Below are 27,387 nucleotides of genomic sequence, written 5' to 3' on the forward strand. Positions count from 1 at the left end.
AGAGCTTCCGCCTTCCAGTAGGACGTTTAGATCTGTTCTGGGACGGAGCACTCTAAAAGGGCCAAGCTTCCCGAGGTTAGCCAGTTCCTAAACAATGATTTGAATTGAACAAATAAACATACAACACCTTCCTACCACACTCGGAAAGGTTGTGTGTTGTTGATTTGACGCATTTTCTGCTGATCTTAGAATGAATGTTATTCTTTTAACTCCGCATTTCCTGGACAGATGGGCACTAAAGGTGTGTTAAGAGCCTCATGTTTCATATGGATTACACATTGTAAGACTGTACCACTGTTATCTTATTTTATTTTACTCATGTTGTTATTTTTATTTGGCTGACGATGACCTCGGGATTTTTAATGTGTATTATGCGAATGTTTATTAATGTTAAAGTAACACCAGGGAAAATTCCAAACACTAATGGCAGATAAAGTATGTCATTTCTTTAGTGAGGAAGGTTTAATATATCATACGGCTTCATTCTGCCCTTCATAACGCAGAAGACTCGGCCTAGAGAGGAGAGCGCGACTGCATGACCAGCCGCCTGAATTCTGAATTACATTTGGAGTCCTCGCGCTGTGCGTTAGGGACTCGTGCGCAGCGAATGAGCGTGTCCGCGAGGAGGAGTGCGCTCCGCGGACGCGCCAGTAGGCGGGAGGCTCGGCTGCTGTGGGTTCCGTCCATCCGTTCGCCTTTTAGCGCTTTCAAGCGTTTGGAACGAAGCCTCGTGTCTCGCAGAGCTCATTCCCTTCGTCCACAAAATGTCTCGAGGAATCGCACGACCTTGAGAGATTTCTGGTTGCATTTCTTTGGCGACAGATCGTTTAGCGCCACGGAGGAAGTGATGTGTTTGGTATGTGAGTATAAAGCAGGCGCAGTAGGGGACGTCGCGCGGTGAGAGTCCGCTGGCGTTTACAGACCTCGGAAACCAGGCGCGTTCAACCGCACGGGAGCTCTTCCTGCAGCTGGGTAAGTCGCTTAGTTCTGCTCCTCAGATGCGTTGCGCTGCGCCCCTCCAGAACTGGACCACATGTAATCGATGTCCAGATCCAGTCCATGTTGGTTATAACTGGGCTCAGAAAGTCCTGTATGTTCCTGTTAACATGTCCGGAGAGGGAACCTACCAAACTGGAGCGGTCTGAAGGACCACAGCCCGTACTAGCGGGGGTTCACTGCCCAGTGTGTCTTTACCTCAGAAGTGTTTGGGTCTCACTGGCCTGGTTCTTCATCTTCTCTCGGGACGTAAATTCTTCTTTGTTTTGGATGTTGGTTCTTTTTCTTTTTCCTCAGATACACTATCATTTTTCATGTACACCCCTTATTCAAAACTGTTAATTTAGTCTCGTACCCTACTCTGCGCGCTACAACGGGGTCTCGTGCTCCGCCTCGCGCGTCTACAGGTGCGGGATGGAAGCCACGCCCAATTCCGTACCGCCGCCCCTCACCCACCCAGAACAAACAAGGTTTAAATTCATGAGATTGTCATTTATGGACATATTATCCGTTTTTGGCTGCTTGCTAAACTGTCGGTAATTTGATAAGCTTAAATAGTCATTTTAAATAATGTTACTGCAAAGAACCTTAGAACTTTAGCGTAATCTTAGACTAAATTGCAGTGAAAATGAAAAGTCACCATATTTTATTTGGTGTACAATAAAAACTGGCCAATAATCATTAACACATCAAGATAATCGCATATTTTTATTTAGCAATTTTGCAACAATGTCCTAAACATGATAAAATCTAAAAACAGTATATTGCAATATTGTTTTACATTGTATATGATATGGTATATTATTATATTGTATATTTTATACTGTATATTAAATTGGATATTGTATTGGATATTATATAGGGTATTGTATTGTAGGCCTATATTACATTAAGTGTTGGTAGATATTTTTATAGCCTCCCTTATGGTAATCCCAGATAATAAATTGTCATAGTGGTCTAGGACGAATGTTTCAGTGGTGGTCTATGGTAATGTTTTAAATGGTTGTATAGGGTTAATGTTTTAAATGGTGGTTGGGTTAATGTTTAATGGTGGTCTAAGGTTAATGTTTTAATTGTGGTCTATGGAAATGTTTTAAATGGTTGTCTAGGGTTAATGTTTCAAATGATGATCTATGGTTAATGTTTTAATGGTAGTCTGGGATTAATGTTTTAAATGGTGGTCTAGGGTTTATGTTTTAATGGTAGTCTGGGGTAAATGTTTTAAATGGTGGTCTAGGGTTTATGTTTTAATGGTAGTCTGGGGTTAATGTTTTAAATGGTGGTCTAGGGTTTATGTTTTAATGGTAGTCTGGGGTTAATGTTTTAATGGTTGTGGATGATCCTGAAGCTGCAGTCCAGGCTGAAGCTGGTCTCCCAGTGGCAGTCAGGTTTCAGCCCAGTGTAACATCTGCCAGTCTAAACTACTTCAGGCTGTGAGTGAAAATGAGAAGAATGCTATTACTTGCTGGATCTCTAATTTTTTTTTCTCTCTCTCTCTCTTTCTCTCTGCCTCTCTCTCTCACTTTCTCTCTCTCTGTCTCTTTGCTTCTCTCTCTCTCTCGCTCGCTCTTTCTGTAGTTCCAGCTTTCCTGCTGCAAGTGCATCTTGTTCTAAACCACCTCAAACACCAGTGACATCTTCTCCAAAGCCAGTGAGTACTGTGTGTGTGTGTGTGTGTGTGTGTGTGTGTGTGTGTGTGTGTGTGTGTGTGTCTCCATGTTTGTGCATCTTGTCATGAGTGATAAAGTGTTGCGTAGTTGCTGTTATCAGTTACCAAAAGTAAGAAACTTCACTGTTAGTGATTCAGAGAACACAAAACCATCTGTGCTCTCTCTGACAGTGTGCAGAGGTGTGGGGCTGTGTGGGGCCCTGAGGCCAATATGTAGAGGTGTGGGGCTGTGTGGACTTGTGCCTTGTGGATGGCATACAAGCAGAGGAACTGCATTGATCAGTATCTTTAGCTTGTGACCACTGAAGAACCATGGCCTGTGTAGGCATGTCGTGTGGGTGGTGTTATGGCATGTGTGGGTGTGTCTTGTGGGTGGGGTTATGACATGGGTGGGGTTTATGGTATGTGTGCATATGTCCTGTGGGTGGGGTTATGGCATGAGTGGGTGTGTCGTGTTGGTGGGGTTATAGCCTGTGTGGGTGAGTTATCAAGCATCTGTCACTCTCTACCATCACGCCAGTCTTCCTGGCTTGGTCACGCCTCCTTCTGCTCTCCTTCCAGCGGATGAGGACGCCCCCTCCGCGTGCCACATAGACGGTCTCACGTTTGGCACCTGCCCATTTAACTGGCTGAGATGCCACAGTAGGAAGCACTGTGCCAGGGAGTACATGTTGATGAAACTGATCTGTTCAGGTAAGGCACCGACGCTTTTTCCGGGGATAACGGTTTTGTGTTCCCCACCGTTCCTCAGCCTTCCTCACCCTGCCATTCCACTCCAGTTTTCTGTCCTGTTGCGAGTTGAGGAGGAATACTCAATTTGTGCATTTTCTTGGTTCTTTCTGCAGTGTGTATGTGAGTTCCAGCTGTAACAGAATACACACATTTCCTGATGACAGGTTCAGAAGCTTGAATTCCATTTCCTGTTTTATTCTGAGATATAAACAAGCTTAACTATAGTTGGCCAGGTTGGGGTCATGGCAGAAACCATGGCAACAAGGTAGTGGTGTGGTGAGTAGTCCTCTCTTCTCCCTGCTTTTAAAAACAGAGATGGAGACAGAAAGGGATTTAACCTGCACTTAACCTTAACACTTAACCTAGGTAACCTAACTTATCCTTTAGTTAACTTAACCTAACCCATAGTTAACCTGACTTAACCCTTAGGCTATGCTTAGACACACAAAAGGCCAAGTGTCTGTGTCTTCAGGTTATGAGCTGTCTGGGTCCAAGCAGGTGTGATCCCAGTGAACTGTTTTGCAGCTGAGCTGAACACACAACCTTGTAAAATGACGTTGCTATGTCATTAGCTGCCTTGATCACGGAGACTCTAGCAGGAATGTGAGGGACAGGAAACGCTGCCTGTGGTCATTTCTTTATCACAAACGGATCTTTCACCATAACACTTTTATTACATTGGTGTTGTCCAGTGTGCACACTCAAGCCCTGTGGAAACACGTCAGCAGGACATTATGTAAGTTTTCCATCTCTGAAATCGGATCTTATTTGCTAAATGGCCTCTCAGCTTCTGGAACATCTGGCTAAAGAACACAGTGTCCCCTCGGCCATGCGGCGTTTACGCCTGCTGCTAATACCACCTGACCTTTCACTAAACTGTTTGCAGACAGGGGCGATTGTGTCTGCTAACGGCAGCCATGACAGAAGCTGCTGCCATCAGAAGTCTGATGAACAGGAAGCTGCCACACTGTTTAACCCCCAGCTCAGCGCAGCTCTGCAGAGGAGCCAGGAACACTGCAGCAGCACTCAAAGGCAGATGAGCACGCTGACATTTTAGCGAACATGCCAGTTTGGAAGTCTGATTGCTTTTAGTCGCTACGTCTCCACTGTGCTTTGGTCAAGATGCTGTGACATTAATGAAGGTTTAATGTGGTTAACGTGCATCGTTTTGAATGAGGACTGGCTCCGTGCTATCACTGCCTCTCAGTCAGGGCTCCAGCACAGAATAACGCACTGAACTCACGCTCATATATAATTCATAATTCATCTGTCTCACACCTGAAATGTCAGAAGAGCCTCAGCGTTGCTGCAGCCTTAGCAAAAAGAGGAGGGGCTAGCCACGGAGGGTGGGGCTGTGATAGAAGGGCGGAGCTATTTGGCTGGTTCCATTGTGGTGATTCATAGTGTGTGTGAGCAGTGTGTGTGAGCAGATTCATAATGAGCAGTGTGTGTTTGCAACGTTGTGTGACTTTTTGTAGTGTGTGTTTGCAGTATTGTAGTGTGTGGTTGTAGTGTGTTTGCAGTATGTATTTGGAGTGTTGTGTAATAGTTATCATTGTGTTGTGTTACTGTGTCTTAGCCTGTGGCTCTATGTGTGATAACTAGGGGGCGCTCTGAACACACAAGCACCATCTTCCATTAGCACTGCCGCCCTCTTCTGATGTCTGGGTGGAGTGACGTCTGGGTTGTACCATCTCCTGATGTCTGGGTGGAGTGACGTCTGGGTTGTACCATCTCCTGATGTCTGGGTGGAGTGACATCTGGGTTGTACCATCTTCTGATGTCTGGGTGGAGTGACGTCTGGGTTTTGGTCTATGGCTCTATGGTCCATGTAGAATTCTGTGTGGTTGCAGTTGTAATGTCTTTGTAGAATGTGTAGCATACAGTAATTTTACTGTAATTAAAAGCAGCCCTGTGAAGGGTAGAATTAATATTTCTGCCTGGATTTACAAATTATGACCAAATTAAATAATGGTGTTAATAATTCAGGGATTTGCAGGTCCTGGTGTGATCTCAGCCCTTGATGTCACAGACATATAAAGGGATTTTCTAACTCCCATTTGGCCTGTTTTGTTCTGGTCTTTTCTCCAACGTTTCTAACACAAGAAGGGCTGGAGGTTTGGTGAATATTAACGACACCACTGGCAGCCTGAACACATCAGTCTACTCACGCCAGTGTAGTTTTAGAAAGGAGCAATTGGCTTTTAAATAGTTGTTTAGAGATCAAATATTCCTTTGTACATTGTTAGATGAAATATAATACGTAAGATGTTTACCTGAGCATGCTGGGCTGATGCACAGAACACTGGCTGCTCTGTCATTGTCTCTGTTTCTGTCAGTGTTAAAGTATATTATAGTAATTATATATTAAAATATATTACAGTATATTATACATTAAAGTATATTAGAGTATATTATATAAAGGTATATAACATATTAAAGTGTATTAGAGTGTATTATGTATGAAAGTATATTACATATTTAAATATATTACAGTGTATTATATATTAAAGTATATCACACTTTCATCATTCAAATTTCCCTTATTTCTTTAATATCTGCACCATTAATAACTATCTAAATTTTACTCAATGTTTTCATAAGGTCTTTCCCTTCTGTTAGTATTAGTTGCTGGTAGTCTTCTTGGTGACCAATCTTCCAGTGTACAGTACCTTCCAGTGTTCAGTACCTACTAGTATTCATCATTAGTACCTTCCAGTGTCCAGTATTGTTCTCACAACCCAAATGATCACACTTGACTTTCAACGAATTCTGTTAAAAATGGATAAAAATGCCATTTTCAGGTTTCATTTTCTCCTTGCATAACCATGTATATGTATGAGATGTGAGTGAGTGTGTGTGGGGGGGGGGGGGGACGCAGCATCACAGAGTCAGCAGTGTGTGGTGTAGGAGTGTTGCAGTGAAAAATGGAGCAGGTTTCAATCATGTGGGTGTTTAGTTTCATCTTATTTTGTCTTATGAGGAGGTCAGTGGTCCTGCATCACTGTGACATCAGTGTGACATCACTCACGGTCTGTATGTTCAGGTTAACTCAGCAACGTCAGGGCTATTAAGGATAAGTGGAGCATTAAGTAATGAAACTATATAGAGACTTCAAATATTATTATTTAATTTGCAGCCAGCAATTGAAATTTTCATTAAACATTTGAGTGATTTTTAAAAATCAAATAAAAAATTGCATCACTAAGAGAGGACTGGGTTTGTTATATGCATACAAGTGTACATATAAATGTACATATAAATATTCTGCAAATAGACGGGTCTTCAGTTTGCATTTGAAGACCGCAAGGGACTCTGCTGTCCGGACAGCAAGTGGGAGTTCATTCCACCATATTGGAGCCAGAACAGAAAATAGTGCAGTGTTCAGCTCTGTGCAGTGTTCAGCTCTGCATCAGTGGATGTAGTGTGCAGTGGTCAGCTCTGTATCAGTGGCTGCAGTGTGCAGTGGTCAGCTCTGTATCAGTGGCTGCAGTGTGCAGTGGTCAGCTCTGTATCAGTGGCTGCAGTGTGCAGTGGTCAGCTCTGTATCAGTGGCTGCAGTGTGCAGTGGTCAGCTCTGTATCAGTGGCTGCAGTGTGCAGTGGTCAGCTCTGTATCAGTGGTTGCAGTGTGCAGTGGTCAGCTCTGTATCAGTGGCTGTAGTGTGCAGTGGTCAGCTCTGTATCAGTGTATCAGTGGCTGTGCTGTGCCTGCCCTCACATGCTCCCTGTGGCTGGTGACTCTCACTCCTGTCTGTCACAGAGTTTGTGCCGTGGAGGTGGTGATCAGAGCTTTGTAACTGTGTTACATTACCGTGACGGTGTTCGCGGATCCTAATGCAGTGTGAGTAGGCCAGCTTCAGGATGCTTCAGGACACTCAGTTGGGGATAATGGCAGGAAAATCCTGTGGAAATGCGCCACGGACTTGGTTCGTCTGGCTCACTAACACCCTGCAGATGTGGATAATGCAGCCTCCTGCTGTAAACCTCCCTTGCCGGGGCTGCAAGACTGAGACAGACAAGTTGAAACGCTCAGGTCCCTGAAATGTGGGCTAAAGGAAACAGGGACAGGCTTTGAAATGGATGCCTTCCATAATCTGCAGTTCTCTGTGAGAGAGAGAGAGAGAGAGAGAGAGAGAGAGAGAGAGGGCGAGAGAGAGAGAGAGAGAGAGAGAGAGAGAGAGAGAGAGAGAGAGAGAGAGAGACCTCAGAGCTGCTTTAAACCCTCACTACCCAGAGACTAGGGAGGGTTTTCTGTTCTTTTAATTTTTTTCATTTGTTGTTTTTTAAAAACATTTCTCACTGCTGTTTACAAACATGTATCTTATAGATCTGAATTGATGAGCACAGGGTGTGGAGGACATCACACACTAAACAACTCATCCATGTTTGCTGCACTCTGGTGACATGTCCTTTAAAAGGTCGCCAGCACTCAGCCAAGGCTGGAATAAGACAGGACATCTGGGAAATGTTTGGCTCCGGTACATGCTGACAGTAATGCAAGGCATTGTGGTACTAAAGGTGTGTAGTATTAAGGTCATGTGACCTCAGGAGAAGAAGGAGTGCAGCAGAAGTGGGAAGGTAGAGAGGCGTTTAAAGATAACACCATCTCATTCCTGACACACGACTGATATCAGTGTGGAAGTGTGTGAACCTCATCTGGCTTTAATGGACTGTATAGGAGCTGAGTCAACACTTTGAACAGTTACTGTGAACAGGAGGAACCGCTTGGGAAGCAGAAATGAGCACAAGGCTGGATTAGACTGCTGTATTAGACGTGTCGTTTTCAGCATATTTGCTGGATTAGATGTGTCATTCTCTTCATATCTTACGCACACACACACACACACTTCAGACACTAGCTGTTACACACACACACACACACTTCAGGCACTAACTGTGACACACACACACACACTTTAGACACTAGCTGTAACACACTCTTTTCGAATACCCTTCAGATGCTGTGCACATAAATCTGTTCCAGGACTCTTCAACAGTCTGAAACAGTGCCTGTGCGGTGACTGTGCTACACACTCCAGAACAGGATAACACTCACACCTCCACGTCCTGGTCTAGCCGAATACCCAGCTGGTGATTGGTGAGTGTGGAGAGACACACAGGCAGGGCCCCGCCTCCATGAGTAGTAGCCGGGTAGGACTGAGCTTCTCTGTGATCCAGTATGACCCAGATATCTGTCTCCCTGAGCCTCATCCAGCTTCCACACCGTGCTCTGCTTCCTGTTATGTGCCTTGAATTAATGCGCCTGTTAATCTACATTACAAATGAACACAGTAATTCATCTTAGTGATGTATTTATGCATGATTTATACATATCTGTGTGTGTGTGTGTGTGTGTGTGTGTGTGTGTGTGTGTGTGTGTGTGTGCGCACGCGCGTGCAACTGATGTCCCATAGCTTTAGTGATGATGCTATATTTTGCCCTTGAACTAGAAACCAGGAAGAGGCAAGTGCCTGAAAGTGCCATAGACAGAGTGAGGTAAGCAGTGTGTGTAGGGTGTCACGGTTAGTCGCTCCCTGCTTCCATGTTCCGTTTTTTCTCTGTCTTGTGTATTTTAGTTCCATTCCGTAGTTTCGTTTTCTCCGCCCCTCGTTTGATTTTCCACACCTGTCCCTCGTTTCTAGTCTTGTGACGTTTAAGCCCTGCCTTGTTCCCTGTGTCTTGGCTGTTCATTGTGTTTGGTTTAATATTTGAATGGTTGCGTTTGTGTTAGAATGTATTGGATGTATGTAAGCCCGTCTTTGTTTTGTAGCCTCTGTTTAGGTTAGCCTGTTTAATACTAGCCGTTTTGCTTTTCCTTACCTTCGTATGTTACTTCTTAGTTTCTGTTCTAGCCTGCTTTCCCTGTATGCCTTTGTGTGCTTTGGTTTGTGTTTCCTAGTCTTCGTTATCCCAGCCCTTGTTTTGTTTATCATGTATCCTCGTACTCTCCATGTTGCTCTATAACCCTGGACTACCCTAATGACTACGACTCTGGATTTGTCCCTAATAAATCTCACTCTTCTCTGCACATGCGTCCACCTCCTTACCACTAAATGTTCCGCAGGGTGAGCGTGTGTATGGTGAGGTGAGCAGTGCTGGACAGTGTGTGAAGATGGGAGCTGCTGTCTTACTGCATTGTGCTGAACACAGACAGGAGTAGACGCTCACAGCACACAGACTGCACTTGCCCTGTGAGAATGACTTGGGTAATCCATTACTCATGCCTGTCCTTTGATCTTGTGAAGGGCTGTTTTTCTCATCAAGGTTTGACCAACCTACACAGAGGGATGTGTTGGCTATTAATGTCTGCAGCACCTAATAAAGTCCAGTACTGTCCAGTTTAGACCTAACAGCATGTAGCCCAGACACACTAAAGAAACATGGCAGGTCAATCTGTTGGCAGACGTACAACAACAAAATTGGTTAAAAACTTCAGCAGCCGCAGTTGCGAGAGAGGCAGTGGTGTGTGTGTGTGTGTGTGTGTGTGTGTGTGTGTGTGTGTGGAGGCTTGTTTGGACTTCAGACCATCATGTTTCATTAGCAATAAAGACATTGCTAGTCAGTTTAATGTAATACTGCTTGTAAGCTGTCAGGCATCATGAATCCCTCATGTAGGTGCATTTGTCCTGCTGTTGAAGGTGAATTGCAGAGGAGTGGAGCTGAGAATATGTGTGACACATACACCACGCACACACCATAGACTGACCACACGCCAAACACTGACCACACACACCACGCACATGGCATAGACTGACCACACACACCACGTACACGCCAAACACTGACCACACACACCATGCGCACGCCATAGATTGACCACACACACCACACACACGCCAAACACTGACCACACACACCACGTAATACACCAAAACTGACCACACACACCACGTAATACGCCAAACACTGACCCCACACACTGACCACACACACCACGTAATACGCCAAACACTGACCACACACACCACGTAATACGCCAAACACTGACCACGCACATGCCACACACTGACCACGCACATGCCAAACACTGACCACACACACCACTCACACACTATAAACATACTACCACACATCACTCACACACTATAGACCGACCACACACACATCACTCACACTCTTTAGACTGACCACACACATCACTCACACTATAGACTGACTACCACACATCACTCACACACTATAGACTGACCACCACATACCACTCACACACTATAGACTGAGCACAGACACCACTCACACACTATACTGACCACCAAACATCACTCACACAGTATAGACTGACCACACACACATCACTCACACAGTATAGACTGACCACGCACATCCCCCCACATCACACACCCCTGCCCCACTCCACTTGTCCAGTAATATGCTTCATTCTGGTATCTTTGGCAACACAGCTGTGTGGGGAGCTGGTGGGAGAGCTGCTCTAGCTTTGAGTTTAGAGAACATCAGTAGTGTAGCGACGGCTGTGTAACGAGGGGCGTAAACGAGGATCTTCTGCACTTAACCAGACCCACTAGCAGGCAATTCTCTCCAATCTGACCTGCAGGAGATGAAACTTTGACTTGTCTAACAGATCCTTTATGCCACTGATGATTTTAGGATGTGATTTAGTGGGTTGTTTCAGTTTAACATTAGAACCTAAATTATGCAAATGAAAAGGGATGCGGACCCTGAACACGGGTGTCTCCATCAGGGTCTCCACTCCCACAGTGAATCACTTAAAACAGAATTACACAGCCATACTCCACCTGCACGTAACCTCTGCTGCACAGCCCAGGATTCCTTCAGGATTGTGAAGGACCCACCAATCCCAACAATAGGCTCCTCTCTCTGTTGAGGTCAGGGAAGTGCTTTCGCTCCCTGAAGACTAACACAGAGAGACTGAAGAGGAGCTTCTTCCTGCAGGCCATTCGGGTCCTGAATCAGGGCAACTGATGAACTGATGGAACTACTCTGTGTTCTCTGGGTATGATGTCCACAATAACATCATAAAAACTGTAAATTGTAAATTGTAAAAATGGGAAATTGTACATTGTGTATATATAGATGAATGTATAATATGTATCATTACATATTTATTTATTCATCAAACAACATCCATTTCCCTGTATTTCCCTGTATCTCTTCTCGGCTTGGACAGAACAGTTACAAAAGCATTTCACTGCCAGTTATACCATGTATGACTATGTATGTGACATAAACTTTGAACATTGAACAGCCGTGGTCCCGTCTCTCATCCCTTAAATCCCCGGAAGCACTTCCATGTGTCTCCGTTTTCCAGCGTCTCTGACCTCATTCACCGAGCAGCTGAGCCCCAGACACAGTGACTCAGGCACAGTGCTGTCTATGGCTACAATGAACCCAGTACACACCATGACACTATTAACATGTCAGACTGTAACAGAGGCATGCCGTGGGTGCACCGTGCAGACGGAGGGGGGGTCGGGGGGGGGGGGGGGTACTGATGGCCCAAAATATACCTACTGTACCTGAGAGCACAAAAGGGCTTTGTGGGACTGCAGTGTGGGTGGATGGCAGAAACATTAGTGGACGAAACCCAGACAAAATGGGTTGTGTGGGAGGGGTCACGGGAAGGTCGTGGAGGGGTCGTGTTAGAGGGAGACAGCAGCTGGCTTGAGGACTGCACTCATGTCAGCTGTGGTTTAGAGGTCATGCTACACTGATAAACATTAACTAGAGAAGAAGGAAAGATTCTTGTGACATTTATTCAGTGCTAATTGCGCGTGTGTGTGTGTGTGTGTGTGTGTGTGTGTGTGTGTGTGTGTGTGTGTGTGTGTGTGTGTGAGGGAGAGAGAGAGAGAGAGACGGTATTCCCCCAACCCCCCCATCCCTTTTTATCTCTCCACATATGACCTTCTCACATCTCTTTCTCTTTCCTCCCTTCCTCTCCGATCCATATTCCATTGTACGGTGGGTGTGTGTGTGTGTGTGTGTGTGTGTGTGTAGTAAGCTCGAATCAGAGCAGCCCCATCCATGAGTATCCTGACTGCAGGGACAGGGCCAGTGAGCCCAGCTTGCTGGTGTCCCCGCTGGTGGTGGCTGGTATTGTCATCGGTCTGGTGCTCTTTCTCTCCTGCGTCACCATCATTGTGGGCAGCCTGCGTAAGGACAGCCGTTTGCGCAACCCTCACCTGCCCTCCAGCTACGGTCAGTACCACAGAGGATAGTACAGTACAGTGATGTGTAGTATAGTATCGTGTAGTATAGTGTAGTACTGTATTGTATTGAAATTAGCATGACAGAAGACTAACCACACTAGGATTTACATGTACGTGTGGGAAGTATGTGAAATGTGTGCAGTGAATAACAGTGTCATATCAATGGTAGATCAACTGCCTACAGGTATACAGGTATACACACACAGGTGGTGGAGTCACTGTGAGGTGGTGGTGTTCCCTACAGCTCCAGACGCCTTCTCGTACGGTGGCTCAGTCGGAGAGCTGAGGTCCAGTTGCTTGGACGAGTTCCCGCCTGCCTTTCACTTTGATTCCTACCTGGAGACGCTTTCCCAGATCAACATCATGTATCCAGACTCTCCCCCTCAGTAAGTGATCTCACTCTGCTCTGTCCACTGGACTTTTCTACAATACCTAACACTATGACCCTATAACCCTAACCCTAATGCTATAACCATAACCCAAACTCTAACCCTAATCTAACCCTAACCCTAATCCTAATGCTATAAGACTAACCCTAACTCTAACCCTAATCCTAATGCTATAACCCTAACCCTAACCCTAATCCTAATGCTATAACCCTAACCCTAGCCCTAAGATTAACTCTAACCCTAACCCCAACCCAATAATCCTAACCCTAATCTTAATGCTATAACCCTAACCCCAACCCAATAACCATAACCCAATAACCCTAACCCTAATCCTAATAACTCTAACCCTAATCCTAATGCTATAACCCTAACCCTAACCCTAAGATTAACTCTAAACCTAACCCCAACCCAATAATCCTAACCCTAATCTTAATGCTATAACCCTAACCCCAACCCAATAACCCTAACCCTAATCCTAATGCTATAACCCTAACCCTAACCTTAACCCTAACCCTAACTCCAACCCAATAACCCTAACCCTAATCTTAATACTATAACCCTAACCCTAATCCTAATGCTATAACCCTAACCCTAACTCTAACCCTCACCTTAGCCCTAGCCCTAACCCCAACCTAATAACCCTAACCCTAATGCTATAACCCTAACCCTAACCCTAACCCCAACCCTAATCTTAATGCTATAACCCTAACCCTAATCCTAATGCTATAACCCTAACCCTAACCTTAACCCTAACCCTAGCCCTGACCTTAACCCTAACCCTAACCCCAACCCAATAACCCATACCCTAACGCTATAACTCTAACCCTAGCCTTAACCCTAACCTTAACCCCAACTCAATAACCCTAACCCTAACCTTAACCCTAGCTCTGACCTTAACACTAACCCCAACCCAATAACCCTAACCCTATAACCCTAAACATATCCTTTTTGAACTCCTCCATGAGTTTCCAGGCTTTTATGTAAGTTTAATGATTCTGTTACCACACACTGTTTAATGCCCCGTGTTCAGAGTGCTGACTCTGTGAACGTGTGAAAGGTGTCAGTATGACTGTGGTGACAAGGCTCTCTCGTAAGCTTAACTGAGACTGAGAGAGAGAAGGTTGCTGGGGGGGGGGGGGGGGGATAGTAGATGTAAACGTATAATCAATAATGAGATCATAGTGGAGACACTCAGTGAGCATAATGGACTTTTTCCTACTTCTCCCAGTACTGAAACAGTTACAGTATCAGCACACCAGCATGAGAAGCTTGGAGAAAAGCCAGTAAAAGTACATTACCTCTGCATCAGCATCTGCAGACACACACCCAGAAAGAGTGTGTATCTTCTGAGGAAAGTGCAGATGAGCTAGGAAGTAGTGTCGAGGTGGAGCTGTGCTGTGGATATTTTGGTCAGAAAAAACGGTGTGTGGTTTTACTTCAGCTCTCCATCAAGGGCCGGGGGACGGGGAAACAGTTATTTTTAATCTTACTGATGGTGATTCTGTTGTCATGGTTTTGGTATGAATAGAACACTTAGAAAAAGAGAGGGATAGAGGGGGAGAGAAAGAGAGAGGGGGAACAGCGAAGGAAATGAAGTGAAGTCCCCAGTTTTGTGGATGTCCGTCTGTCCTGGCCGAACGCATTGCCTCACGGTGGGGCTAAGCGGGTTCTGTGGTCCTCGGGTGGTCTCGCGTCCCCTTTACGTCCAGCCCTGACTGTCTCATGTCTTTATGGGAGCCTGGACTCCCCGTTAGAGCCTGTGTCTCTGAAGAATGCCAAGCAGCTTAGTGTTGAAAGACACCCAGCATGTTTGATCTAGCTCATCTAATTGCCATCTTTAATAATTCGCCCCCAACCCGAGCCCAACTGAGCCCAGCCCCGCGTGTGTGTGCACGTATGTATATATACATGCGTGCGTGTGTGTGTGTGTGTGGATGTATATATACATGCGTGCGTGTGTGTGTGTGTGGGTGTATATATACACATGCGTGCGTGCGTGTGTGTGTGTGTGTGTGTGTGTGTGGGTGTATATATACATGCGTGCGTGTGCGTGTGTGTGTGAGTTGACGGGGTGAGGCTTCTGTTCTGTCCTTCACGGCTGGTTTCCAGCTCCATTTGTTATTTAAATGTCATTATGCGGGCTGGGTGCTCACACACCATGGAGCAGCAGACCTGTGTGAGGGGGAGAGGGGAGAGAGAGGAACATCTCCCCTTCTGATTTTGGCCTCATGTGCTTCCTCTTCTGGTTCAGGCTGCTTTATCTTTCCTGGCATTACCCAACATGCTTTGTACCTTTTAGCATTACCCAGTTTGCTTTACCTCTCCCAGTATTGCCTGGTTGTCTTCGAGAGAGCTCAGCACTGATTACTGGCCTGATTAATGCTTTCCCTGTGTAACACAGGTGATCCCGTAACACAGGTGATCCACATATCAGGTGATCTTGTCTCTCATCACTTTGTCAGGTGTGTTACAATTGGAAAGCAATTGTGTTTTTTCTGCCCACAATCATGACCCAGTTCATGTATCCAGTATGAGAATATTTCTGCCAGTATTTTGGCTATTCTTGTCTAATATGCTCTCTGTGTGCCAATGCAGTGTGTGTGTGTGCTTACATGCAGGGACAGTGTTCTGCTGCAGTCTATTGGGTGTGTGTGGGTGGAGGACAGAGCTGCTCCGAGCACCTGCTCCACTACATCAGAGCAGGATTCTCCATCACTGCCCCATCTGTGCCAGGGTGGAGGGAACACCACCCCTCACACCAGTGGAGCTACACCTTCACTCCATCCTCACACCCATTTATCACCCCTCTGCCATATTAGTGCCAACATGAAAGGTACATTGGAAAGCACAGGGGAAAGGCAAGAGACTGTGTGTGTGTGTGTGTGTGTGTGTGTGCGTGTGTGTGTGTGCGTGTGTGCGTGTGCGTGTGTGTGTGCGCGTGTGTGTGTATGTGCGCGTGTGTGTGTATGTGCGCGCGTGTGTGTGTGCGTGCGCGTGTGTGTGTGCGTGTGAGTGTTTGTGTGTGTATGTGTGCATGCGCATGTATGTGCACGCGTGTGTGTGAATGTGTTTGTGTGTGTGTGCGCGTGTGTATGTGCACGTGTGTGTGTGAATGTGTTTGTGTTTGTGTGTGTATGCGCGTGTATATGTGCGCGCGCGTGTATGTGCACGCATGTGTGTGAATGTGTTTGTGTTTGTGTGTGTATGTGTGCATGTGTGTGTATGTGCACGTGTGTGTGTGAATGTGTTTGTGTGTGTGTATGTATGCGCGTGCGTCTCTAGCATATTAGGTTGGTGCGAGCACAGGCACAGCATGTGGAAATATCTGGGTAATCTAGTTCCTCTACAACATAATGGCTCGATGCAGGGGCATATTTTCACAACCATTGGATATGGCTGTGCGCGTGCGTGCGTGCGTGTGTGCGTGCATACGTGTGTGTGTGTGTGGAGTGACAGGGCTGATACGTGTGTGTTGGATGGGACGAGGGGTGTGTATGTGGGGGGGTGGTTGTGTATGTATGCTTTTGTATATTTCTGTGAATGTATGTGAGTGTGTGTGTGAATCATGGCAGAGCTGCCATGTTCACAGATGGCAGAGGGGAGCTGGAAGCTCAGGGGCTCTGTAGTAACACAGCACCTGTGGAGTCTGAGAACTGATGCTTCCGCAGAGAGGGGAAGCGCACGCACACACACACACACACACACACACACACGCGCGCGCATATGTAAATGCACACACAGACACGTATGCACATGCAGGCATGCAAACACTATGTTTTTAATAAGGCACTTGAATACATATTAGCATTCTGTAATCAAAATTAATGTTATATTCATCATTTAATCAATCAATGTATATTCATTGTCTTATGCAAAAGGCATCTCAAATGTTTCCAATAAATTAAATTCAGGATGCATCTGTAATTATAATACATGTCAGAGAAAGATTAATGATCAACTGAGGAAACAAAGAGCAAAAAACATCAAAATTGTATTATCTGGGTTATATCACATTTACTGTTTTTCAATTAATTGATTTTGCCTGTGGAGATGTACAGTTCTTATTATTATTATTATTATACATGATAACATCATAAACCTTTAGTAGAAGAATCTTTAAATGTTTGCATGAATGAAGTGAGTCTGGTGTACGATGTTAAAGTAGAAGGGTGTACAAAAGTCAAAGAAAACTGCACAGAAAAGGTGAAATGTCTGATGTCTGAAATTTATTGTCTGATTTTTAATGTCTGATGCTTTTTCATGGGAAAGGTTCAGTTGAGCTGCATGTTCTGAAAAATCTGTAACCTGCTGAGCTGAAAGGAACAAACAAAGGTGAAAATCAATCATTTAAGCTGATACATACTGAGAGAAGCACCACGGGTAACACTAATGACCTGCTATTCTCAGGCCTGTTAGGACCTGACATGGGTAGTTGGTTTGGGGGGGCCCCGGGGTAGAATGTGCAAGACATTTTTACCCACAATAAGGCCCAGAAAAAGGCCCAGTGAGTTCAGTAACCAGCACTGCAGCAGTGAATTCTGGAACCAGCACTGCAGCACTGGCGCAGTGAGTTCTGGAACCAGCACTGCAGCACTGGCGCAGTGAGTTCTGGAACCAGCACTGGAGCAGTGAGTTCTGGAACCAGCACTGCAGCACTGGCGCAGTGAGTTCTGGAACCAGCACTGGAGCAGTGAGTTCTGGAACCAGCACTGGAGCAGTGAGTTCTGGAACCAGCACTGCAGCACTGGAGCAGTGAGTTCTGGAACCAGCACTGGAGCAGTGAGTTCTGGAACCAGCACTGCAGCACTGGAGCAGTGAGTTCTGGAACCAGCACTGGCGCAGTGAGTTTTTTGCGTTTCTCTTCCACTGCTCCTGAGCTCGTGCTTTCTGGAGTACAGAAGGACATTTTAAACATCCCTCCACATGGTGTGTGAGTGTTTCAGTGGGATGTGTGTGTGGGTGTGTGTGTGGGTGTGTCAGCACACACACACACACACACAGGTCCTGCTTTTCTCTGTGTGTGGAGGTGGAGGATACAAGAAGATTTCAGTCTGATTTAAACCTGCTCTGTTCTGGCAGTGCTTTTGTGTGTGTGTGTGTGTGTGTGTGTGTGTGTGTGTGTGTGTGTGTGTGTGTGTGTGTGTGTGTGTGTGTGTGCTGATGGCTTTAAGAATATTTTTGTGAATTTCAGTCTAACTGTGACTAACTGGCTCTTGGTCTCTGCTAAGCATCTTAAAATACCATGAGTCATTTGATAGGACTAGCAGACTGTTTATATCGATAACCAGCATTACCAAGGTATTTCAAAACTATTATTCCACTGTAATAATACACACAAAAGATGATGCATTATCAGGTGTGGGGGGGGGGGGGGGGGGAGAGAGAGAGAGAGAGAGAGAGAGAGAGAGAGAGAGAGAGAGAGAGAGAGAGAGAGAGAGAGAGAGAGAGAGAGAGAGAGAGCACAACAAAGTTGTTAGCAGCTGATCCCATATGAGCAGATGGAATATCAGTAAACAGTTAATGGACATCTCAGTGGAGACTCTTAGTACAGCACTTGGTTAGAGCACTGCTGTCCACCTACGCACACGCGCACACACACACACATGCACATTTCCGTATTTACAAAAATTCTTACACCATTCTTCCTCACAGTCTCTGGTATATTGTGTGTAGCTGATGTGCATGGGGACTGATTAGGGTACGACTCATTAGAGCTGTAAGTTTACGACTCACTGCTCACCCGCCAGGATCTGAGAGCCCCTGTAAATGCTCCTGGACAAGTTTAACGCTTCTGGACACAGGTGCATCCAAAAGATCTATAATCTTAATCCCAGGATTTATAGTGAAGCTCTCCCTCATGTTTGGCCTTGAAGTGATTGTGTGATGTAAGGCTGCACATCTCTGCAGGTTCATACAACCTACACAGCTATACTTCTGCTATTCTCATGGACATTCATTCATTCTCTCTCTCTCTCTCTCTCTCTCTCTCTCTCTCTCTCTCTCTCTGGTCTGCGTTTGAGACAGAAGGTGCTAGTTTCACCAACTCGGACCTCTAGTGTTCAAACACATTTCATTGTTATACAGTAGTTGCACAAAGAGGACATCATAAACTTCAGACAGAATCAACCACCCCCCACACATTCTTCAACCCATAGTCTGTAAAGGCCTTTTTCATAGATTATTCAAACTCCATGTGGTAAAGAAATGTAACTGACTGGAAGGTTCTTGGGAAAGTAACCCAATCCCAATCGTTGTTCTTCTGTTTCAGCTATGAGGAGTGTGTGGGGCCAGCTGCCACACAGATATACGTTCCCACGGATGACCCTCCTCCGTACTCCCTCACCGATCCATGTCACCGCGATCAGCTCCACCCCCCACACTCCTGCCTGGAGGCACAGGAACTTCCTGCAAGTGCTTCCTGGTTGTCCGTAAGTGGCAGTTCCCAGCATCCAATCAGACTGCAGGACTGGATCGCACACCCAGTGGCTTCCATCTCTCTTTCAGCCACACCCCTGGAGGAGGCGCCTCCATACGAGGCTGTGGTGAGGGAGCAGAGCCAGCCCCTCCCACAGAGCCAGCTCCTCCCACTCCTACCCATGGACCTGCTGAAACACACAGCTGAGGAGAGTACCCCACAGCACCCCGTACCCCACACTGTCGTCTAGCCCCCCCCCACACACACACACACAGAATTACTCTAGGTCTCATACTCCCCAGACTTGTAGAAGGGACACCTCTGATTGGCTCAGGCTTTGTCATCAACGGGGGACAGATCAGAGCCTTTTTATGCATCACAGACTCAAAAGAAAATATGAGCTCACTGCAGTACAGCTTACCTCTCAGATCAGCCCAGTCACCAGAACCTCACTGGGAAGCAGATCAGCCCAGTCACCAGAACCCTCACTGGGAAGCAGATCAGCCCAGTCACCAGAACCCACACTGGGAAGCAGATCAGCCCAGTCACCAGAACCCACACTGGGAACCAGATCAGCCCAGTCAGCAGAACCCACACTGGGAACCAGATCAGCCTAGTCACCAGAACCCTCACTGGGAAACAGATCAGCCCAGTCACCAGAACCCTCACTGGGAAGCAGGGGTGGTGTGGTGAATATTCTGAGCAATGAGCCTTTATTTTATTGACTTTATTTTCATGGTGTAATCACACCATGGGTTGTGTTTTCAAATGTTTTATGTGTATTTTTGTTCGGTCATATAAAATCTCCAGGGGAAAGAATTAAGATGTATTACAAATGATGTTCAGAAGAAAACTAGATCGCTGCCCTAACACTAACCCTATAACCCTAACCCTAAAACCCTGTAACCCTATCCCTGTAACTCAACCATATAACCCTGTAACCCTATCCCTGTAACTCAACCATATAACCCTAACCCTATAACCCTAACCCTAAAACCCTGTAACCCTATCCCTGTAACTCAACCATATAACCCTAACCCTATAACCCCAACACTTAATATCCCTGAAAAGTAGTTTGTATGCTGGTTATCAAAAAACATTTTTTAATAATAAGTTCAGCACGCTGTTAACAGGCCCCTCTCCTGATTGATGGTACCGAGGGTTTACTCTCAAAACCACCAATGCATTTATACATTTATACAGCCAGGACTTAATAAAGCACTAATCTAGTGGACAAGTAGCTCCTTTAAAAACATACAACAGGTTTATATGTGACTATGAAACTGCTAAATTTGAATATAATGTTGAAGCTGCTGTATAATTTTAGAGTAGGCCTTTAACCATTTTCTCTCTGGATTTGTGTGATAATATCTATGGGTTTCATTTCTGGTGCACAAACACTATTTTGTTTGTGGACCCTAAAAAGATTCAACAATTGATCTTTTTTCTTTCCTGAATTTTTTTTATTACAATATTTGATAAGTTTCAGTGATTATAACATAAATCTCAACAGTTCGAAAATGTAGACCCTCTGCAGTGTCCTGACGGTAGGCCTTAGCAAAGACTCTGTTCAGCTCTGTGCGTTCTGTAAAACTCACTGTGAACATTTTTTGTTTGCCTCATGCAGAACGATAAAAGGCTTGGTGAGAACGTCGTCATTATACAGATTTCTTGAAATGTTCAACTGTCTGTTGTTCTGGGTCAACAACCAGGGCGGGTACAGGATGGCACCTTCCCTATAACCACAAATAAACAGACAGAAGGGCTTTGGCAACCACAGTTTAAACCAACCTTACCAAAGGATATAAGTGGCTGTGGAAGAGTAATATTGTATTGTGTATAAACTATTATTGTGAATAATACGTTTATTGTGTATGTCCAGATATTACAAGATGAGGTAAGAATATAACTGACAGATTTGTGTGATTAATTTTTTCCTGCAGAGCTTTAGTGTGTGAAGCAGTGTCCTCTGAGACAGAACATGCTTCCCAAACTATGTTTTCCCCCAGCGATGTTTGTTTGGTTGTAAATTTCTCATTTCCTCTCATTGTTTTCCAATTATAAATGTGTTGTTGTAAAATCAGAAATACGCTGGAAGGACAACAGCACCACGCAAATCTCAAGCAATAGGAATTCTCAAAAAGGATAAACAAACTTCCCTGGGCCCAGCGGGTACAGCAGGTCTAGCAGGTCCAGCGGGTCGTGCGGCAGGCTGGATCTTTCATGGGGAAGCACTCAGTTCAGAGCTCAGATCAATCGAAATGCTTTGTGTTTACCAACTAGTAGCAAACGAGGACTAAAGTCCATTTTGAAATGTTTTTGTCTGAGTAGAAAATGTGCTGTTTCTCCTTCAGTGTTGTGCTCCACTGTAAAAGCGGCGACGTCTAATTTACCTGCAGACTTTAGGAATTTTGTATTAGAACATTGATTTCTTTCCTAGTGTTTACTTAAATAATAAAAATCTGATACTCTGATTATTTGCTTCCAGAAGAGTCTTTGAATGTTTTTAAACAACATTTTTAAAATACTCCTCTGCAGTCCCTGTATTAAACATAAACTGAAGAGCATTATTTATGACAACTAGTTTTTTGTCAACAGCACTTTTGGGTGAAATATAAACACATATACAGACATTTTACTATTTCTCACATACAATTTTTTTCCAAAAAAAAAACCCATTAATAGCAATTGTTAAAAATAGCGAAAGCTTAGAAAAAGGAATCCTGGCTACTGTTTAAGATGTGACAAGATGCCACAGATCTACTGGGCTGATCCTCTTCTCTCAGCTTTCCCTTTATTACTGCACTCTGCAAACTTACATGCGTCAGAGGTTCTTGTCGAGCTGCTTTCCACTGGGTTCCTCTCCGGGACACTCGCTTAGGACAGGCTGCTCCGTCTCCACCGCTCCCAGGAGGCGGGGGAGCGCAGCCTGTCCTCGCTGAGCCTGGACATGGACAAGACTGAAAATGTGTTTCCTAGGTTACTGTAGTTTATTGTGGCCCATTTATCTCCAGCTATCAATATTGGGGTTGTGAGCCTGTTAATCACTATTGTGGGAAATATTTAAAACCAAATGTAAAGGTTTTAGGAAAGACCATTTACTTTAGACTGAAAGGCTTTTTTAGGCTTTTCTGTGTTTTTGTCATGCATGTTTACCCTGGTCCACCCCGGTTTTTCCCGGGCCACAGCCAATCAGATGAGTCCAGTTGAGGCTTCACATCTCCTGAATGTCTTTTGGCATTTCCTCCATTACAGGTGACCTCTTTTCTCACAGAGGACTAGAAGGAAAATAGCAATCTTATTTTCTACTCAGACTTTCCAGAGAAGACTGCTGACTTCACCAGTTTGATCAGAAATCATTCTGGATTCTCCCTTAGAAGTTTGTGTTTAAATGATTTTCTGGAAGCTTCAGTCTTTATTTCAGCAGGGAGGTTCACTGTGCTGAGTGGTGCTGCATTCTTTATGAGGATGTTGGATCTTCTGATTGGTTCATTTTCATAGCTAATTTGCATACTGACTGTTTTCTCTATGTGTAAAATCTGTACACTTTGGCAAATTGGCAGAGAGATATGACCCAACGTGGAGAGAGATGTTACACAGCGTGGAGAGAGATGTGACCCAGGAGATTCCATTGTCTCATGGCTACCAGTGGTTTTGTCTTAACTCATGTTTCACCATTATGTATTTTTTGTTACAAAAGTGATCTCTCATGTATTTCATGACTCTCCCACATTGTCCCCCAACCCTAACCCAACAACCCTAACCCTATAACCTTAACCTAACCCCAACCCTATAACCCTAACCTAAGCCTAACCCTATAACCCTAACCTAAGCCTAACCCTATAACCCTAACCTAAGCCTATAACCCTAACCTAACCCTATAACCCTAACCCTATAACCTTAACCTAACCCCAACCCTATAACCCTAACCCTATAACCTTAACCTAAGCCTAACCCTATAACCCTAACCTAACCCTATAACCCTAACCTAACCCCAACCCTATAACCCTAACCTAAACCTAACCCTATAACCCTAACCTAACCCTATAACCCCAACCCTATAACCTTAACCTAACCCCATCCCTATAACCCTAACCTAAGCCTAACCCAATAACCCTAACCTAACCCTATAACCCCAACCCTATAACCCTAACCTAACCCTATAACCCTAACTCTATAACCCTAACCTAACCCCAACCCTATAACCCTAACCTAACCCTATAACCTTAACCTAACCCCAACCCTATAACCCTAACATAAGCCCAACCCTATAACCCTAACCCTAGTGAACTTTCTAGTGAAGTTAGCCACTTTGAAGGTAAAGTGGGAAGGGCCGGACACACATGTTTTGAATTTGTTTACAGTCTTAGTTGAAGCAAGCACAAGAGTTGAGTTCACATTCCTCCAAACTAATAATATGATCGAAGCCAGAGGGAAACTGGGGAATGAAGGGTGCTTTACCACCCCCTAGTGGATAGTAGAGGATCTCCATGTCCACAATTATACATTTTTAAAATCCCCACAGAACACACCCACCACCCAAGGAAAAAACTTAAGGAAAAAACAGATCAGTAACATTAACTACTAATGTAACTATGTTTTAAAATAAGAAAGAACAAATAAAAACAAACTCTTAGGTCAGTAGCTTGTGATAAAAGTGGGATAAAGTCTCTTTAGATTTCAACTTTGGGGGAAACACTGCTCACAACATCCAACCTAACACGTTACATGAGTAGTGTGAGGGGGACAGAAGAATAGCAATAAGTTTGATTTATATAGTGGCTTTCACAGACACAGGGTTGCTTTACAATGATAGTGGGGGGGATAAAATTAAATTGACAAATTGATAACTCAATAATTAACAAATACATATAAGAAAAGAAGTTATGAAAAGTGTTGGGAGAAGAGGCGTGTTTTAAGTAGAGATTTGAAGGAGGAGAGTGTAGAGCAGACGGAGAGATTGAGGTAAAGTGTTCCATAGTTTTGGGGCCATGACACTAAAGGATCTGTCTCATACAGACACCAGTCTAAACTTGGGGATGGAGAGGAGACCTGCAGTGGAGGACCAACGTGTACGGGTGGAGCAGTACGGGTGTCAGAGTTGAGACAGATAGGGAGGTGAAAGACCGTGCAGAGCTTTGAATGTGAGGAGGATTTTTAACTGATGTGTTCAGGGACGGGGAGCCAGTGTAGCTGATGTAGACTAGGACTGATGTGGACTGATTTCCTTATATGAAGGAGGATTCTTGCGGCTGAGTTTTGGACATATTGAAGTGAGCGGATGGTTTTGTTATGTATGCCAATAAGGAGAGAGTTACAGTCATCAATTCTCTCAGGCGCTGTCCTGTCTAGGCACATTCTTTCCTACCCCTGTAGATGTCAGTGTTTCATCTGAAAGCTTTTCTTTCGAAACAGGAACCACAACAATGCTTCCTTGCATACAAGATACCAAGTCGGTATTACAGGATTTAACTCCAATAAATCATTTCTTATATTTACAATAAATGACCTTTTTTTCTAAGTCCGCTTTGAACCCGCCGCTCGGTACGTGTGTGCTGGGTTCCTACAGGCAGCGTTGGCAAAAGCCGAAGGAGCAAGGAGGCGCAGCATGGAGGCGCACGGGGGTATTTGCTGTTCCGAGGCTTGTAAGGTCACTAGCGTGCAGGCGGATGGGAGGCGCGCTACCTGCCAGCGCGCATCATCGCGCTGTACTCGCGTGTCATCGAAGCCTACTTTCGCTTCCTTGTTTTAAACGCTCGGCACGAGTAGACAAACTCGCATCACCAGCGAAACAAAATGAGCGACAGTATTAGCGATCAAAGTCGTGTTAGGCAAACAGTGTTGGACAGTTACCTGACGTACTACAGCAGCGTTTGGGCTCCTGGAAACGGCAAAGTGTGCAGGGACCCGCAGGTGCGCGAGGACGCGCGGCAGGTGCTGCAGGCGGCGGCAGACCCCGCAGAGAGGTTCCTCGCGCTGGACTTCTACGCCACGGTGGCCCAGTGTGCGCGACACACCGGCACACACCTGGCGCACTGCCTCGCTAGCTTTAGCAAAGTTGCCGAAATGCTTGAAACGCTCTGTGTCAACTTATTCCTGTTCCCGTGGAAGAAGGAGATCAAAACGTTGAAGGTAATTTCCCTTCGGCGTCTCTAATACTTTTGCTTTCTATTTCAGTCTTAAGTAAGAATTTTATTCACGTCATTCATCCATATTGACATTTATAGTGTCCGCTTTATTTTCCATCTTTGTTTTTAAAGCTCTTTTAATGAAGCGAAACTGAGCTCTCCTCGCCACTGTCACGCGCGCCGGAGTGAAGTAATCACACGTGTCTGGCTCACGCTGCTAACGTTAACGTTGTTAAACCTTCTTGTCTTCTTTTAGACATTTACCGGTCATTTCGTATATTTCATTCAACCAGTGCTACCGCACGACACTACCAAAAGTATTCTCCAAAGTATCGGTTACTGCCTTGAAAACGACACGGAGTATAAGATGTCAAATCATGTTGACCTAGACAAGGTGAAGGAATTAGGGTTTGACCTTTTTCTCGCGAGGCTGGAATGCGAGTATCTCCTGGAGGTCATGGGTGAGAAGTCCCATGCAGAATGTCTGGAGATCTTGTCCAGCAGAGCATCTCCTCAGAGGCCAGGAGCTGGAGAGGCCCTGGACCCCATGGGCTGTGCAGAGGGGAGACCGCCGAGGTCCATCGTTATCGACGACACGTCCATCCTGGAGATGCAGAAGAGTTACCCAGACCTGGCCTTTCGTCAGAAACCCATTTTCACAAAGCCTCAGACAGCTCAGAGGAACAAGGAGCGGACAAAAGACCCGACGCCAGCGCAGCTGCACACAGTCGGTATCGACATGAGTGGCCCCCAGTCCATCGCCTTGCACACGGAATCTCCCACAATGTTTAGAAAACTACAGCTCCCAGAGTCAGTAGTGGAAGCGCAGTCCACGGAGGAGAAGCAGCCTCGAGTGCTCTGTGTAGGATCTGTACACCACCGACCCGGCTTCAGCCAGGCAGGAGCCACAGACGTGCTGGAGCTGACGGAGAGGCTGTGTAACGTGCAGGTGAAGGACTTCGGTGCTGACGAGCCCCTTAAATACCCCACAGAGGAGACATCGCAGGCCCAGCAGTGCCAAGGAGGTGTGGACTGTGCTGTGTCACCCCTGTGCGCCTCCACGGAGGAGAAGCAGGCGGTGCCGTGCACTCCGTCCCAGGACCCGTCCTGCAGACCTGCTGCTGAGATGCCACAGAACGACCCCATCAAGGAGCCCCCGCACTCCTTCTACATCCCTAATTGTCTGAGTGGGTGTAGCCCAGCAGTGGCACTGCCTACAGATCAGCAGGCAGAACTCCAGCCCACTGAGCTGTGGTCACACTGTCTGTAGGTGCTGCAGGTGTGGAGGTATGGAGTTTATTAATGAATTCTGTCTTTAAAACAAGAATAAAACCTTAACGCATGTCTGTGACCGTCGTCTTTGATGTGTTTATCATTACAGAATCTTGCTTACCTCACTGCCTTCCTCCAGGGTTCATCTCTGGACCACCCAGACCAGCTAACACAGCTCTTCTGAAGATGGATCAGAGGTTGGAGCTAAACACTGCAGGATGGCGGAGCACAGCCTTACAGCAGCATACTGGCGTTCCTGTCGTATTCTCACGCTGATCTGCTTAATCAAGTCCATTCTTATTCTACAAATTGCTCATCTCTACCGTCAGAAAAAGGGACTGTTTTAACCATACAAGGTGAACAGTGTACTGGTCATATACGGTGTATAAATATGACAGAAGAAGGTTCTTAAAGTGTTGAATTTTCCCATTTTTGTTTCTCAGGTTAATTAACATTTTGTGCTCTACATGCTTTATGTAGTTATCTGTGCCTTACTTGAAGTTAAATTTGCACATGCACGTTGTACATTGCAATGAGTTTCTGTGATTATATAAAATTCAGTTACTAAATATTAATGTAAAGTCACTTGAGGGTAAAGA

The 27,387-nt window shown here is 45.3% G+C and overlaps 2 protein-coding genes and 1 long non-coding RNA gene across 6 annotated transcripts; 2 read left to right on the forward strand and 1 right to left on the reverse strand.

Moving 5' to 3' along the window:
* Positions 1 to 382: 382 nt before the first annotated feature.
* bean1 (brain expressed, associated with NEDD4, 1) lies at positions 383 to 21,862 on the forward strand. Of its 2 annotated transcripts, XM_081706260.1 has the most exons (8): positions 383 to 972; positions 2,575 to 2,647; positions 3,227 to 3,358; positions 12,373 to 12,573; positions 12,829 to 12,970; positions 15,592 to 15,806; positions 19,242 to 19,401; positions 19,478 to 21,862. In XM_081706260.1, the coding sequence occupies exons 3-8, from the start codon at positions 3,334 to 3,336 to the stop codon at positions 19,593 to 19,595; spliced, it is 861 nt and encodes a 286-aa protein (XP_081562386.1). In that variant the 5' UTR covers positions 383 to 972; positions 2,575 to 2,647; positions 3,227 to 3,333; the 3' UTR covers positions 19,596 to 21,862. The 2 variants fall into 2 exon arrangements, with proteins under 2 accessions (XP_081562386.1, XP_026883414.1); XM_027027613.3 differs by lacking the exon at positions 15,592 to 15,806 and having other exon boundaries at positions 394 to 972; positions 19,242 to 21,862.
* On the reverse strand, positions 21,665 to 25,381 carry LOC145653199 (uncharacterized). Of its 2 annotated transcripts, none has more exons than XR_014119561.1 (4): positions 25,242 to 25,381; positions 22,545 to 22,666; positions 22,208 to 22,332; positions 21,665 to 21,788 (listed from the first exon to the last, which is right to left on the reverse strand). It is a non-coding gene; the product is annotated as an uncharacterized LOC145653199 (long non-coding RNA). The 2 variants fall into 2 exon arrangements; XR_014119562.1 differs by having other exon boundaries at positions 22,208 to 22,348.
* LOC113588449 (uncharacterized) lies at positions 24,160 to 27,384 on the forward strand. Of its 2 annotated transcripts, none has more exons than XM_027027623.3 (3): positions 24,160 to 25,520; positions 25,773 to 26,803; positions 26,898 to 27,384. In XM_027027623.3, the coding sequence occupies exons 1-2, from the start codon at positions 25,185 to 25,187 to the stop codon at positions 26,784 to 26,786; spliced, it is 1,350 nt and encodes a 449-aa protein (XP_026883424.2). In that variant the 5' UTR covers positions 24,160 to 25,184; the 3' UTR covers positions 26,787 to 26,803; positions 26,898 to 27,384. The 2 variants fall into 2 exon arrangements, with proteins under 2 accessions (XP_026883424.2, XP_026883425.2); XM_027027624.3 differs by having other exon boundaries at positions 24,161 to 25,520; positions 26,928 to 27,384.
* Positions 27,385 to 27,387: the final 3 nt, after the last annotated feature.

Source organism: Electrophorus electricus, chromosome 23 (genome assembly GCF_041902795.1).
Source record: "Electrophorus electricus isolate QZ-2024a chromosome 23, ASM4190279v1, whole genome shotgun sequence".
NCBI lineage: Eukaryota > Metazoa > Chordata > Actinopteri > Gymnotiformes > Gymnotidae > Electrophorus > Electrophorus electricus.

Excerpts from the sequence above, each read along its gene's own strand:
- bean1 (XM_081706260.1), top strand. The coding sequence starts at position 3,334 with ATGTTGATGAAACTGATCTGTTCAG. Across the intron at positions 15,807-19,241 it reads TATTAGTGCCAACATGAAAG|CTATGAGGAGTGTGTGGGGC; the intron begins GTACATTGGAAA and ends CTTCTGTTTCAG. Across the intron at positions 19,402-19,477 it reads CAAGTGCTTCCTGGTTGTCC|CCACACCCCTGGAGGAGGCG; the intron begins GTAAGTGGCAGT and ends TCTCTCTTTCAG.
- LOC113588449 (XM_027027623.3), top strand. The coding sequence starts at position 25,185 with ATGAGCGACAGTATTAGCGATCAAAGTCGTGTTAGGCAAACAGTGTTG. Across the intron at positions 25,521-25,772 it reads AGGAGATCAAAACGTTGAAG|ACATTTACCGGTCATTTCGT; the intron begins GTAATTTCCCTT and ends GTCTTCTTTTAG.